The sequence below is a fragment of the Pholcus phalangioides genome, unplaced genomic scaffold (assembly GCF_987345545.1).
Source record: "Pholcus phalangioides strain wild (caught in Gottingen) unplaced genomic scaffold, Ppha-v1.0 ptg000019l_1, whole genome shotgun sequence".
Classification (NCBI taxonomy): Eukaryota; Metazoa; Arthropoda; class Arachnida; order Araneae; family Pholcidae; genus Pholcus; species Pholcus phalangioides.
The window spans coordinates 4467443-4481705 of record NW_028301612.1 but is presented as its reverse complement, the minus strand read 5'-3'; the positions used below and the strand labels follow the sequence as shown (position 1 = coordinate 4481705).

General features: G+C 38.5%; 1 protein-coding gene across 1 annotated transcript in view; it reads right to left on the bottom strand.

Moving 5' to 3' along the window:
* Positions 1 to 5470: 5470 nt before the first annotated feature.
* LOC149071132 (ankyrin repeat domain-containing protein SOWAHC-like) overlaps positions 5471 to 14263 on the bottom strand; it is a 132682-nt gene continuing 123889 nt past the window's right edge. The window contains exons 12-13 of the mRNA XM_089248109.1: positions 12222 to 12289; positions 5471 to 6380 (exon numbers count right to left, since the gene is read on the bottom strand). Of these exons, the coding sequence (XP_089104235.1) occupies positions 6308 to 6380; positions 12222 to 12289 (141 nt within the window). The 3' untranslated portion in view covers positions 5471 to 6307. The remainder of the gene's footprint in view (positions 6381 to 12221; positions 12290 to 14263) is intronic.

Below are 14263 nucleotides of genomic sequence, written 5' to 3'. Positions count from 1 at the left end.
ATGAGATGCTATTACGAATATTTCATATTTTTTTATTAAGGGTGGTCGATGACGTAAGTATCATCCTAATCCCCCCGCCCCCCATCGATGCTGACGTAATACTTGAATGATCCCCCTTTACAAGGTTTCGTGCCCCACTTTCCTTTACCGGTCGGTCTTTCATCAATAAGACATGATAAAAAAAAACTTGGTACGTAGAATAAAATGGATGACGTTCTTGTACAAACTGGGAAAAGGTCCGAGGGTGGAGGAGGTACAAAGATCGGACATTACATACTGCTAAACATCTTTAAAAAAATAATAAAACATTGAGAAATGAGTGATTCGAACCCGTTCTTCTAGGATCATGTCCGACCATTATAATTTTTTTTTTAGACGACGCCGCAACTCGTCTAATAACATGTCGATGGATCGCAGCTGTACATCGGTACTACCCCTTGTACGACGGGGCAAAAAAAAAGACGGGGGGGGGGTGAAAGAATTTTCACGTTGAAATATGAACCGATCTATCATATCCCTCGTGGACACGAGTTCGATTACTCAGGAGCACCCACATCAACTCTACTTCGACCACCGAATGTCGAGCAAGCCCTCAACTATGCTGTCTCGTTCGCGTGGTGTGGCTGCTGCCATCATTAAGCAAACTGCATTTCCCATCACCAGGGGGAAGCAAAAAAAGAAAAGAAGTTAATAATAATAATAATAATATATTAATGAAAAAAATGCGGATATTTCCGCGTTCACAGGGGGTTTTTTTTTTGCCTCCACACTAGACATTCCATCTCGTTTTTAACGGCGTCCGACAACGGCACTATTAAATTCCTGTGGGGTAGGGGCTCCCTCCCTCTCTCTCTCGTACACCCGCACCCATACCGCTGTGTGAGCCTCCCTGTCATTTTTATCATTATTATTATTTACCAGAATGGTTCTTTACAGACGGGAATTCACCATAATAATGTGTAATGAGTATGAATAAACGACCCCGAGGAAAAGTAGACTGGGGGGCATTAGTTGCTGTAGCTGCCAGCGTCGATGAAGTAAACGAGAATCGGCAGCTCGAACGGTGCTCGTAGGGGTGGTGACAATAATATGGCGCATATACACAACGTTCGTTTACACACCATAAAGACGTAAATATAGATGGAAAAGGGTGATATTACGTAATGATTATTTGCGAGCATGAATCATTACAACGATCTAATGTAGGAATCTCCAGCTTGGTGATCCGTTTGGAGCACCCACGATTTGCTGGATGCTTGTGCCACTGTTTGTACTCGTAGCTAGGTGTGAATCAGCATCCCATTGCATTTAATTAGTATATTGCTGATTTAGTTTCGAGGGTATATATATCGAGGGGTGCTCTTCCTTTGATGGTGGGCATTAGACAGTGCTCGAGAATAGAAAATTCTATTGAGCTTGTTCTCATTAATTGGCATTATGCTGATTTCACTTCCAGCACCTATTAAAGCAAGGGTGTTCAACTTAAGGAGAGCTTGAGCTACGTCATTGATTTGCGAACTTGTCGCTGGCCACTCAATAATGTAATCTGGAATAGCGCCGCCTAGGTGAACCGTGAATGTGCCGCAAGTCACTTATATGATCTGGAGCTGTTCCGCAGGTCACTCAAGCGATCTGTAAATATGCCACGTGTCACTCGTGATCTGAGAATGTACAGCGAGACGCTTGAGTGATCTGGAACTGCGGTGCGCGTGACTCAAATGATCTGGAACTGTGCAGCAGTGATCTGCAAATATGCCGCGAATCACTTATCACTAACGGAATTTCCCAAAAAAACTACCGGAGCGCTCTTTTTAACCGCTATCGTAAAAAATACATGACACAAATGTATGATACATGATACAATGAAGCAGGGGGGGGGTGGTCCCCTCCCGTCCCCACACACAATGAAGCGGGGGGGGTGGTCCCCTCCCGTCCCCACACCTATCCAATTGAAGCAGTCAAGAAAATTTCACGTTTGAAGCTAATACTAAATTTATTACCAGAAAGAACGCGAGGTGTCGTTGCAATTTCGTCGATTTTGTTTTCAAGTGGTTGCAACAGGCAAGCCATTTTGTCACTCATCATATAATTGTATGATGAGACCAAATAATATGCGGAAAAAAGGGTTCTGTCCAATAAAATACGGGAATCTAGGTCACTGAACAAGTTTCGCTCCCACATAGTTGACCTGGGCCTGAGGCTGAAAAATGTATGGTCGAAAGTAAAAATGCCATTCGGCTCCTAGGCTTTACCCTCAAGGACACTCACAGGCACCTTTGTGCTCTATTTTCCAACAAGTACTTGTGAAGCAAAAAAATTGATTATTTCATGCATTCTACCACCTTCTAGGAATCAGCACCCATCTTCTTTTGAAACACCCTGTATGCCTGCTTACTCCTGAAAAACGAACGATCATATACCCTAGTTTTACAAGGGAAAAAGAATATAATTTTAGTTTCTAACAAATGCATTCACAGTATATTCAAAATCTGCTTATAAGCAACGAAATTTTCAGCTGCGGTCAAAATGACCGCTCGGTAGTTGTTGGTATAAAAGCAGATTTAAAAAAATCAACGGAATGACTTAAAATTTTTGTTTTTGCTCAAAAAGATTCATTTCAACAAATTGCAACAGACTTGCAAATAGCGATCAAAGTTTGGAAAGCGGTCAGCAGCGGAGATCTGGGACTCTGCCGCGGGACACTTGAATGATATCTAAGGCCGTGCACACATAGTGCGGCGACCAAGAGATACTGGAGTGCATAATAGAGACACTAGCAACGATAACAATTGTAATGTTTTGTTCCACACCGCATATATATAACTGGAGGTAAAAGAGAAGAAGAGGCTACTCAGTGACGTGTGCGATTTGAACGAACCCGTTTGTTTTTACCTCGTTCTTCTGATTGGTCCGTTCCGTCTTTTTCCCTCTTCTGCGAAGGGATCATCATCATCATCAACACATCGTTATATTTTGGAACCCCCTCCGGCTATTTTCTCTACCCTCCTCTTTTACTACGTGCGGACATCTCTTCCTCCACCCTTTGTTTTTTTTCTCTTCCTAGTCGCAATTGTTGCACCTCGTACCTCTTCGCTCCTCTATAAGAGCAGCCTAATACTTTACTCGGAGTCACTAAAGCGATCTTGAAATGTGCCGTGAGCTACTTAAATAATTCGTGAATATGTCACGGGTTACTCAAGCTATGTGCACCAGATAACTTAAGTGATCTGGAAATGTGCCGCTTAGTTCATTTTCACAAAATTAAGTTTGAGGTCGAGGGCCATGGGTTGCGTATTTACAAGTTAAAGTTTTCATATGAATGATGTTCTTCTGATGTTAAGTATAGAGTCGTCATAAAGACGTGAAGTTGAAAATACGTGAATGTTTTGATTTCAACTGTTAACATATTGACATGCATGAATGTTCACGAACATGTACATGTTCCGGTGTGAAGCAACGAATCGTTACAGCGATTTATCGACTGCTAGGCGGGGGTTCAGAACTCATACATAACACTACACCCCCTTATTCCATACTAACCTATGCTGGGTTCACCTAACATACATTTTTACTGGACGTAATGTGCTTACACGGGGCTATCGGGGGGGGGGGGCTGTGTTTATATAGAGAAAGGTATTCATTTTTGTCGCAAGTAGAGTTTGATTACATAAACTTTATCGTACCATATGGCAAGAGGTACAAAAGAATCAATTTTCGGCGGGATTAATGGGATACTGGGTCATAAAACTGAAATGGTATGCATTACATTTATTTACTTTATAGGTGCTTTATTCTTAGGACGAGGGGATGTAAAGAATCATTTCAATAAGTAGGAAGGGTTTCTTTCCTGTAAGAGGGTGGGGGGGGGGGAGAGGAGAGGCACAACACAGCGGTGCGAATTTTAAGAAATTCAATTTTCAAAGAGGGAAAAAATACCTACCACGAATCACACTTCGAGAATTTAATTATTTAGATCACTGATTATGATAGTGTTTCTCAAATTGTGCGTCGCGGCGAGCAATCAAATAAGTCTGATTTGTGCGTCTATTTACACTTTGAAGTGGTTCTTGTTTATAAGCGAAAATATATACTAAACTATTCTGGGGAGCCGCAGATGAGCCATGAATTGAGACACGGGTGACTCGCTTTGTTAGCGCACAAGCTCCTTATAAATACAGTATTTCCTCCATATGGACAAGGCAGTTGTAATCAAACTGACACTATTTAGATCTATGTATAGCCCGTTCTGTGGTGGACGTATTTGAATGAAACTTGGTATCGCCTTCTCTGACCTTCACCACGCGAAGAGAGGCTTCATTCTTCAATAGAGAAGAAACGGGGGGGGGGGGGGGGGAAATAAACCTGGAATAGTGCCGTTTGATGCATGGGCCCGGGGGTCCCGGAAAAATGAGAAGTAAAATTTTTCGAGAAATTATTAGGTAGGGCTCAGAAAAATCATTTCCCGGGGCTCCCATTAATTCGGCCCTGCCCTGGAGGATGTTTTTTTCCAGTTTCTCCCTACGGAAGAATAAACCCTCTTTCTGTGATGGTCATAGAGGGTCACAAGCCATCTTTCCGTTATTAGACTATATATATAACCACCCTGTATTTTTCTCGCGCAGGGATATTTCTGAACATGAAGGCATATATAAAATTTTCTCTTATTTTGTTAATGCCATCTATGATAATTTGATGCAATATCAAATGCTCTTTTATTTTTTATTGTGATCTGTGTTGTTCTTAAACCCTTTAAGCGGCACAGCAGAAATCATTGAATCCCCTTGAACCCCTTTTTTAATGAAGGTAGATTTCTTCCGATTTTCAGCAGGTGCAAACCAAGGTGTATAGGGGAATGTATCCCCGTGGAGAAGTAAATTTCACAAACTATCTGGACTTGCCAATGCTAAAATAAAAGGCTTTCATGAAGACGAGATATTCCGGCAATGCCGCTCAAAGGGTAAAGATGTAAAATTAATGGCCATCCATAGACTTTTTTTTTTTTTGCTGCTGAAAATACGCAGCGAAATTCCACCTTCACGTACAAGCTTTTGGCAATAATTTGGATTATAGCTATCTGCTGAATCGGTGATAAATCTGGCAACCTTGCCCTAACCTTAGAAAAAGGAGGGCCAGTATAACAGATAAGTAGATAAGAGAGTTTATAGTAGATTTCTCTTTCGCTCTTACATGTATATAGCAGAAGGATACATTATAAGTGGGGTAAAAATCAACAACGGGAGTATAGAAAGAATGGAAAAAAAGAAACGACTTCGGTTTATAGGTTTACAAATAAAGCTTCGCGATGGCGGGGAGAGAAGAAAGAGAACACAGGAAACTGAATTGATTTTATTCCATTGGTGTTCGGACGTGATCGTAAAGAGGTTAATGAAACACTAACTCAAAACACAAAAATGAACATGAACATTTCGAATGTTTGCAACACAATATATTAAAAGCATCAAATCAAAAAAACCCCGTTACAACTAACGAAAATTTATTTCTCAATTTCCAAAAAAAAAAGCGAAGATAAAATAAAAGTACACAATTATGCCTTTGACATATTCAACAATTAATATAAAAACAATAGATTTCAATATAAATGCATTAAAGCTAACCTGCGGGGGAAAGAATATCGGGAAAAATGTTAAAATGTCATTGCGTAAATATATAAATAACTCGTCTGTGCATGATGACACAAAAACAAATGCGAATCAGTAGTTTGAACTCCCTTAATACAGAGAGAAATATGTAATGATACGATAGACACATAAAAGCAAGGATTTGGCCTATCGAGAACGAAATGCATAACTGAACGCCGGTGTTATAAAGAAATAAACCGGAAATTAAAACTTGATCGTTTTTTTCTCCCGAAATATGGAACGTTTTACAGATCTCGTTTCCATTTCGAACCAGACATTTTGGTTCACGTTAAAGTAAATGACATTTGTGAAACAAAAAGGGATGAAGAGAGAGAGAGCATCTGATGTATGAAATTAACCTTATACATCGTCAAACAACAAGATTCTTATAGATATAAGATTTCAAAAGATTTTTTTCTTAGTCAAGTCACGGGAAAAACTATCATTCCCCCCCCCCTAAAAAAATAGACAATCTTTGAACCGATTTAATCCACCTAAAACAACACGAACAAAAAATGATAATAATAACCGATGGCTTAAAGCATTAAAAACATATAATGCTGCGATTTAAAAAAAAAACAAAAACGAAAGCAGCTTCGTCATCAAGCTATACATATGAAATTAGTTTCGGAGGAGTTTTTCCAGGTCCAAAATGCGGCGCGCGTCTTTCAAGTAGCCATAGGACTGTCAGAATCTGAATCACCAGAACGGGAAGCCTTGCTACTACTCTCCGGTGAAGTCCTGTGTTGATAAAAATAACAACAGCGGAAGGAATTAGGTGAAATATAATGATACGATACATGCATGATTATCGTGTATATCAAATATACGAGAATTTATCACGTTCACCAACGACGCAACGATTGGGTATTATGCATAATCGCTAGTAAAAGTGATTAATTTAGGGAAATTTATCAAATTTACCAACGAAGTTTGGGTATTATGCATCAAACTACTTAAAATGCTCGGTAAGTATGTATAGTAACCGCATTTATCACATTTACCGTTACATATACAGGGTGATTCAGAAAAGATGGGAAAAACTTTAAGAGGTGATAGTACACACCAATACAAACAATTGTCATCAAAGACGCGAACGCGCTAGCGCGTTTCTAAACGGCAGCTCCGCAAACGTTAAAACGACAATCCTATTGAGAAAAAGAACACCATGTATGCAAATGTAACCTGGGGAAGAAGAAACCGTATGCAAATCTGCGTCACAGTGAATAAAATACAGTGATATGCATACAGTTTCTTCTTCTCCAGGTTACATTTGCATGCATGTTGTTTTTTTGCTCCCGATAAATTTCAACTGGAATGCCGTTTTAACGTTTGCGGAGCGGCCGTTTTGAAAACGCACTAGCGCGTTTCATGTTAGACAATGCATTCTTTGATGACAAGTGTTTGTATTGGTTTGCACTATCACCTCTTAAAGTTTTTCCCATGTTTTCTGAATCACCCTGTATAAATAATAAATATATATACACAATAATTACAGACGAATTCCTTTACTTTCTATCTTCCCAAAGGTCACTGCAAAAATTATTATACCTAGAACAATTAAACTCCTTGAAAGCATTGACTGTTTTAGTTAGAATCAGTTCGGATTCCGAACGGCGAAGAATACAAAAGACGCTTTTTTGTTAGTTTTCTTTCAAATGTGTTTATAGCAGATAATAATATTTGTAAAGTGGCGTCATTATTTTCATATATCACCATAGCTTTTGTGACACTGCGAATCATAGTATTCTTCTAATTAAACTTGAATGCGCAGGAATTCGGGGTGTGTGTAACTTAAATTTTTAAATTCGTATCACCAACAGAGTCTAAAGTGTGAGAGTAAATTAAATTTTCAGCTAGTTCTAAAAGAATCTACATCTGGTGTACCTCAAGGATCAGTAATGAGACCAATTTTATTCCTAAATAAACATAAATGACCTATGTAACGTTAAGAGAAAAAAGTCACTGCTTTTGCTTCGTTACTCTGAAAGCGCTTTAGTAAAACCTTTTATCGACCGAATTAAGACTTAATTTTCTTAATTTTTACTTTTAGTTTTCCTCCTGATCTTTTATTATATCAACCACCATTAAAATTTCTAAAAGAAAATGTCCTGCATGTTTTCTGGATTTGCTCATGTCCATAGAAACAATGCTAAAATAAAAATAATTAAATTTAATTCTTCCTTGAAAATAGGTTATTTAAAAAAAATTAATTTTGGCATTATTGCTAAAAAAATGAAATTTTTGTTCAGTAAATTAAGTTTGGAATCTCACACGTTCAGGGGAAAAAAATCAAGTGCTTTCATGTAAGAAAAATATTTTTTTTTTCTAATTAATAAAGCTTGGGAAAACATCGGCTGTTAAAAGATCAACTTGAGGAATAACAAGCAGAACGATCTCAACTCAATAAATATCTGGTTTCAAAACAATTAAAATTAAATGTAAATAAATATAAATTTATGATATTTGGTTCTGGTACTTTCAATGATTTTGGTGTTATGAAATACTATGGTATGACAGATGGTTGTATCTCAGGTTATATGTGCACAGTTGCCAATAGAGTAGGTACCTTCAAAAAGTATCTGGAGATTTTTTTAGATTCAACACTATCAGGGAAGCACATATTAACTATTTAAGTGCAACTAAATCACAACATTAAGAAATTTCATTTCATCAGGATAAAATGTTCCTAATCCATTTTAAAACTACTTTATTTTGCATCAGCAGAATCTAGATTCAATTATGGCATTACAATCCTAGTACTCACTATGCGTGTACACGAGCCTTTAGATCAAACTAACAGGATCGAACAATACCGAATCATAAAAAAACGCTGTTATTCATGCGACATGGAGTCAATGCGGAAAATTAAATTTTTTTTGGGGGGAGGGGATTTGGGGAAAACTATTCATTTCGAATATTGAATGGTAATTTCGAGCACCAAAATTTGTACTATTCTCTCCGGTGATCTCTCCACCAATTGAAGTACGAAAAGTGAGCATATATCGCTTAAAAAACCCGTGTTTTTTAAGGCATCAACAAATGTTGCTATCGGATGACATGCGGGGGAAAGCGTGAACAACACGAAAGAAGTGGCTTTAAAACTAATCGGTTATTGGTGACTTCACATCATGACGCTCCCGTGTGCCCCACAGGCCCTCCCATGAAAACACGTGAAGAGTCTATATATACTATAATAAAAATATTTGCTGCCCGCCTTGACACACGTTTCCTTCTTCACTTTAAAAGGGGGAAAAATGATTAAAACGCTAACACATTTTTTCCCCTCTTTGTCCCTGACAACAATAAACAAATAAAGAGAAGGGGGTGGAGAAAAAGAGTGTAGGAGTAGAAGCTGTCAAAATTCTCTCTTACCAAAAATTCCCGAGATCCAGTAAAAGCTCATTAATCAAGTTCAGCTTTTTTGACAAGTTTCAAGCAAAATTTTGAAAGAAGAACGAGGAGACAAAAAAATCCCCCGATCAGTAGCCATACCCCCCACTCCCTGTCGGTAAGGATTAAGTGATCAGAATAGGTGTGATCAAGGCTGAGGATATGCTTCTGAACAAGGGATAAACATTAAAATCTGCTAATTGATCCGAATATTTCAAATCAATAGTTTGAAAGCTCAGAAGAAAATCAGACGGGGAGTTCTGGCATTAACTCAAGAAGGGGCACGAAGCATTTTCAATGTAGTGGGCAAGAGCAGGACATGAATAGCATAACCAAGAATAAGCGAGTTCCCGGAGCTCTTTTATTCATTTAGAGCAGTGATTCCCAACGTGGGCGTTAACGCCCTCTTGAAGGCAACGGAATGTTCTGGGGGGCGGTAGAAGCTACGGGTATAACATAGGATCCTATGGATTAGATTGCGTTGGGGGCGATGGGAGAAAAAAATTACTGAAGGGAGCGATGGGACAAAAAGGTTGGGAAACTGGTTTACAGCATAGTTTCTCAAATTTTTTGTTCCCTCGCCCTCTTCCTCAAAAAAATTTCTTTCTCACCCCCACCCCCCCCAAATCAAGTTCAATTAAATTCATCACTGCCACGCTCCCTGGACCATTTCATTGCCCCCAGGGGGCAATATTGCCCATCTCGGGAAACACTGTTTTTAGACTTTGAAAAAAAACATGCAAAATATGACAGAACTAGAATACCTCGATCAACTACAAATACCGTCAAACCGTTGTTTAGGGGACACTCCGAACAAGGGACATCTCTGTTTGAGGGACAGACGTCCAGACCCAGTACTAACAAAAGCGGCTTTTTTCCCCTCTCGCAGCAGATATTCTTTTTTAACCTCAGAGAGTTCCGCTCCGACACTTCAACAGTAAAACATCCATAATCTTTGTAGGCCCGTTTACACACGTCAAGTGATTTAGTAGTTCAATTGATCAGTTGTCAAGTACTAAACTCTTTTCCAACGTAATTAATCAAGTAGTAAATGCTCATTAAAGCAGAATGTTTTGCATGCTTAAAACCGGAATGTTTTGCATTGCTCTGTTACAAGCCCTCAACTGACCGGAAATGTTCAGCGTTAAAAAATCCCATAATGATGGTTTTTTACGCGTTCCAGATTATTCTGAGACGTATGTCACAGTTTTCGGTATATTTTGTTTTGAGGATTAAATAATACGAGGCAGCTCCCGCTAGCATATGTGCATAGGGCCCACTTAGCCGAAAAAACAAACCGTATTATATCTTTCTTGTCTACTTGAAAATTTAACAACTAAACTTGTGTTCTTAACGTCTGCATACATTTTAAAATAGTTGACATAAAATTTGGTTAATTACGAACTTAATTGACGCGTGTAAACGGGTCTTTAGCGCTGAATTCCCTGAGGTTGAAAAAAAAAATCTACAGCGGGAAAAAGCAACCCTACCCTACGTTATACGGCGTATGAAAAAGATACCAAAGCAAAGAGGACGTTTCCTACCGTTTGTCGCATCGCGAGCGTAAGCATTCTTGGAAGCTTTTTAGAAACGCTGGTCTCTTCCTCCGAAATTTTATTATTATTTTTTCAAATTTGATCTATCAACTGGGTTCCAATTTTCACAATGCTGTAGTCACGAAAACGCTGTACTTCGATAGAAAAGTTACCCGTACGCGGTTGTTTCTCCGCAATGCAGTGTATATTGCTGCGAAACAATTTCAAAGGGAAAGGTTATTTACAACAGGGAAAAGGCATATTTATTAGTAGAGTCCGGATTAAATGACCAAAAAAAGTGGCGAAATATGCTCTAAAAATATGCAAAGATGCATTTAAAATGCCAAAATATGCATTAAAAACCCAAATATATGCTAAAAAAAAATCCTGAAAAAGTTAAAAATTACTAAAAATGAGAAAATATCAATTTAAAAAATCACCATGCAAAAAATCAGATACGCTTAAAAAATAAATATTTTATATTTCTTAGTGAATATTCACTTACAAAAAATATCCCACATATGTATATACTGCATATGCAAAAAACTTCTACATATTTTTTATTTAGGCATTTTTACTTTCTAGTCTGTTGTAGCTGCTCAGTAACGAAATAACCAGTAACAAAAGAATTTCGACACTATTTCTAAAAAAAATTGAACGCTTTTGACATATCTCTAGAGATCGCCTTAAAAAATAGAACACTTGATATTTGGAAAATACGAGCATCTCTGTTAATTCAATAAATTCCACCTGCGGCAGAGAAAAACCGATATTATAATACACAGTAAAACCCCCTTCTTAACAGACACCCCCTCAGATGCAGTCACCCTTCTTTTTCGGCCAAATAATATTTCCTCCTTGTATAATAGAAGCATTCATTTCAAACCCCTGATCAACGGTCACTCCTCGAATTTTTTTGTAACGCTGGTGACCACAAGAGAGATTTTATTGTACTAGGAATATTTATTTGAAAAAATTATAAAAATGTGTGATCACGCTTAAATAAACTTTCAAAAATATGAGCTTATCCTGAAAATTCTTTGATTATCATTCACGTCTAATCAAGACCCCGTTTGACTGGTATCCTAACATAATAAACAGATTTGCACTATTCAGAAGGCTTAACCTTATCATGCACTTTGATCAAGACCTCAAGGACTATTATCACGGATCACATGCGTATCTAACAGCACAGGGCACAGAGTCCATCTTGGGACATGTTCCGATATTTCCTATAAGTAATAGCACACTCGTGCTTAATATAGCAGTCGTTCACCCAAGAGCCAAGCATGTGGATACGCAGACAGAACCGCTACGCACTCCGGGGCTGTCACGCATATGCCCGGGCTTTCGGTACTACTCGTAAATTTACATGCATTAGTGTTAAAAAAAAGGCTAAAATATGCAAATGCATATAATCCGGGCTATATCAGATTATCAAGCACAGCATTTCAGCTAACGGTAGAAAAACTTAAAATGCACATCATGCCTTTCAAATTTTTTTTCTCCATGAGAACTGCATTAATTTTTTCTCTACTCTCTAATCATTGGGAATAATCGTGCATGTTAATAATGAGATAAATTGAAAAAGTTCAGTAAAAATAGTGACAATTTTGATACTGCAACAAACTGTAATGAGAAAGAAAACACTGACCCTCGATAATCAAGCTGTCGTCTCGATTTCTTCTTCTTTGGGAAAAACTTAGGAGGCGGCATCAAGTTCTAGATTAAAAAAAAACACAACCAAATTATCGCATTACATAAAAACTTCCTCATAATCAAATCAACAGAACTGAAAAACTCAAAAACAGCTGATAGGTGACGCTGGTACGAGCGACTTCGGTGTAAATATGCAAATGAGGCGGTTATAAGAACTTGCGCGCTCCTAATCCACAACCAGTTCACCGTTGTAAACCGTGTATGTGGACCTGCTTCACCCTGTCGTTGCTGGATTTGTGACTCGCCTGCAGTGTGTTATCCCCTGTGGCGGTGGTTATGTGGAACACATACTGCTGTAATAAACCATTTGCAGGCATTCTGTTCGTTATTTGCGTATCTTTTCCTTGACTTGTGTATGTCAGCGACACCTATCGGCAGTTTCATGAGGTTTTTTCCTCTTGTCTTAAAAAAATTTACATGACCTAGCGATGCTAACCCGGCAAACCGTGTTTTATTTCGGTTATTTTTTTGGGTTTTATGAATTTTTAAAGTTTTTACGGACTTTTTTCTAACCCTGTATATGTCCCGAAGGGAGTGAAAGGGTTAAAAAATTTTTTTTCAACATAGAGCAACGAAAAAAGTCGTTTTATAATTTCATTGTAAAAACTGATACAATCACCCTCCTGCAAATGAAAATTATACCAATTTCAAGAACTACTTCATTTTCTTCTTTATAAGGAGAAAATTAGATTGCAAATTGAAATGCTCCAAATAACTTATAATACGAACTAACAGGTCATTCCATGCAAAGCACATCGTTTTCAATCACCGGAAGACAGTAGGGTCAACTTTAAATCGACATAAATGTACAGTGGATACTGTTTGAGAAGTCCACACTTAATGCAGTTATATCGTATAGTTCCCGACGACGACGGGATCAACCGCATGCATTGGAAATTCAGAATCTCATGCAATGTGAAAAAAAAAACCACCCACCATACCCAAACCTATTGCGTATAACGTGTTTTTTTTCCTTCTAACTGTCGAAATCTTTTATATCGAACTGAATCATGGGTGAAAAATCCGTTTTTCGTCTCATACGATATCGAGGAAACTTTCAAGAACGACGTGGATCAGTTTGAACGATAAAGTAGAAAGAGATCAATCCAGAAAAATGCACTATCACCACCACCACCACCAGCGGGCACGGTCTGCAAGCAATGGATGTGGACGAGCTTGCCATTACACAATTGGAGCACTTATACAGATGAGCCAGATAGACGAGGAAAAAGAAAAAGGAGCACGCATTCCACACTCTCTTGATGTTCAGCCAAATCTTTCCTCGCCTCATCAATTCATTTTTTTTTCTCCCCACCTCCTGGAGTCGAGTGCCTTATCCAAGCAAATCCTTAACAAATGGAAAGCAAGCTGCTTTAATTACGATGTCAAACGGAATACCATCTTCACCTGCCTTGCCCTCTTTTTCGCAGCTCACTTTCATTCTTCTTCTTTCCAAAAAGCTGCTGCTGCTTGCACAGAATTCGAAATCAGTTTCTTCGACGGAAATAATATAAAAAAGAGAGAGAAAGTTAACAACAGTAGCACTGTGATGAAATGAAAAAAAGAAAAGTGGGAAGAGGTGGAGAAATCAATGACGCCACTGTAGAATAGCAGTAAGTGTGAAAAAGTCGGAGGGGGGCAAGCGAGAGAGACAGAGACAGAGAGAGAGCTGACAGAATATGCTAATGAATGCACGCGCAACACAATGCTTAGGTCAAGCAACCTCTCCGGCGCGGCTCCGCTAATGAATATTTCAAGACTTCCAGTAAAAAGACAAAAAATAATAATAGAAGTAAAAAAAAAGTACGTGTCGGGAAGAATACAATGAGGAGTTTTAGGTGAGGAGAAGCATTCTCTCCCCCTCACCCATCTCCACAAGACAGAGATTAATGGCGCTGTATAGCAGCACAATCTGGTGCTCTTCACTCGAGTCTTCTTCACTCTAGACCCTTTTTCATTTTCTGCGTGACTTTTTTC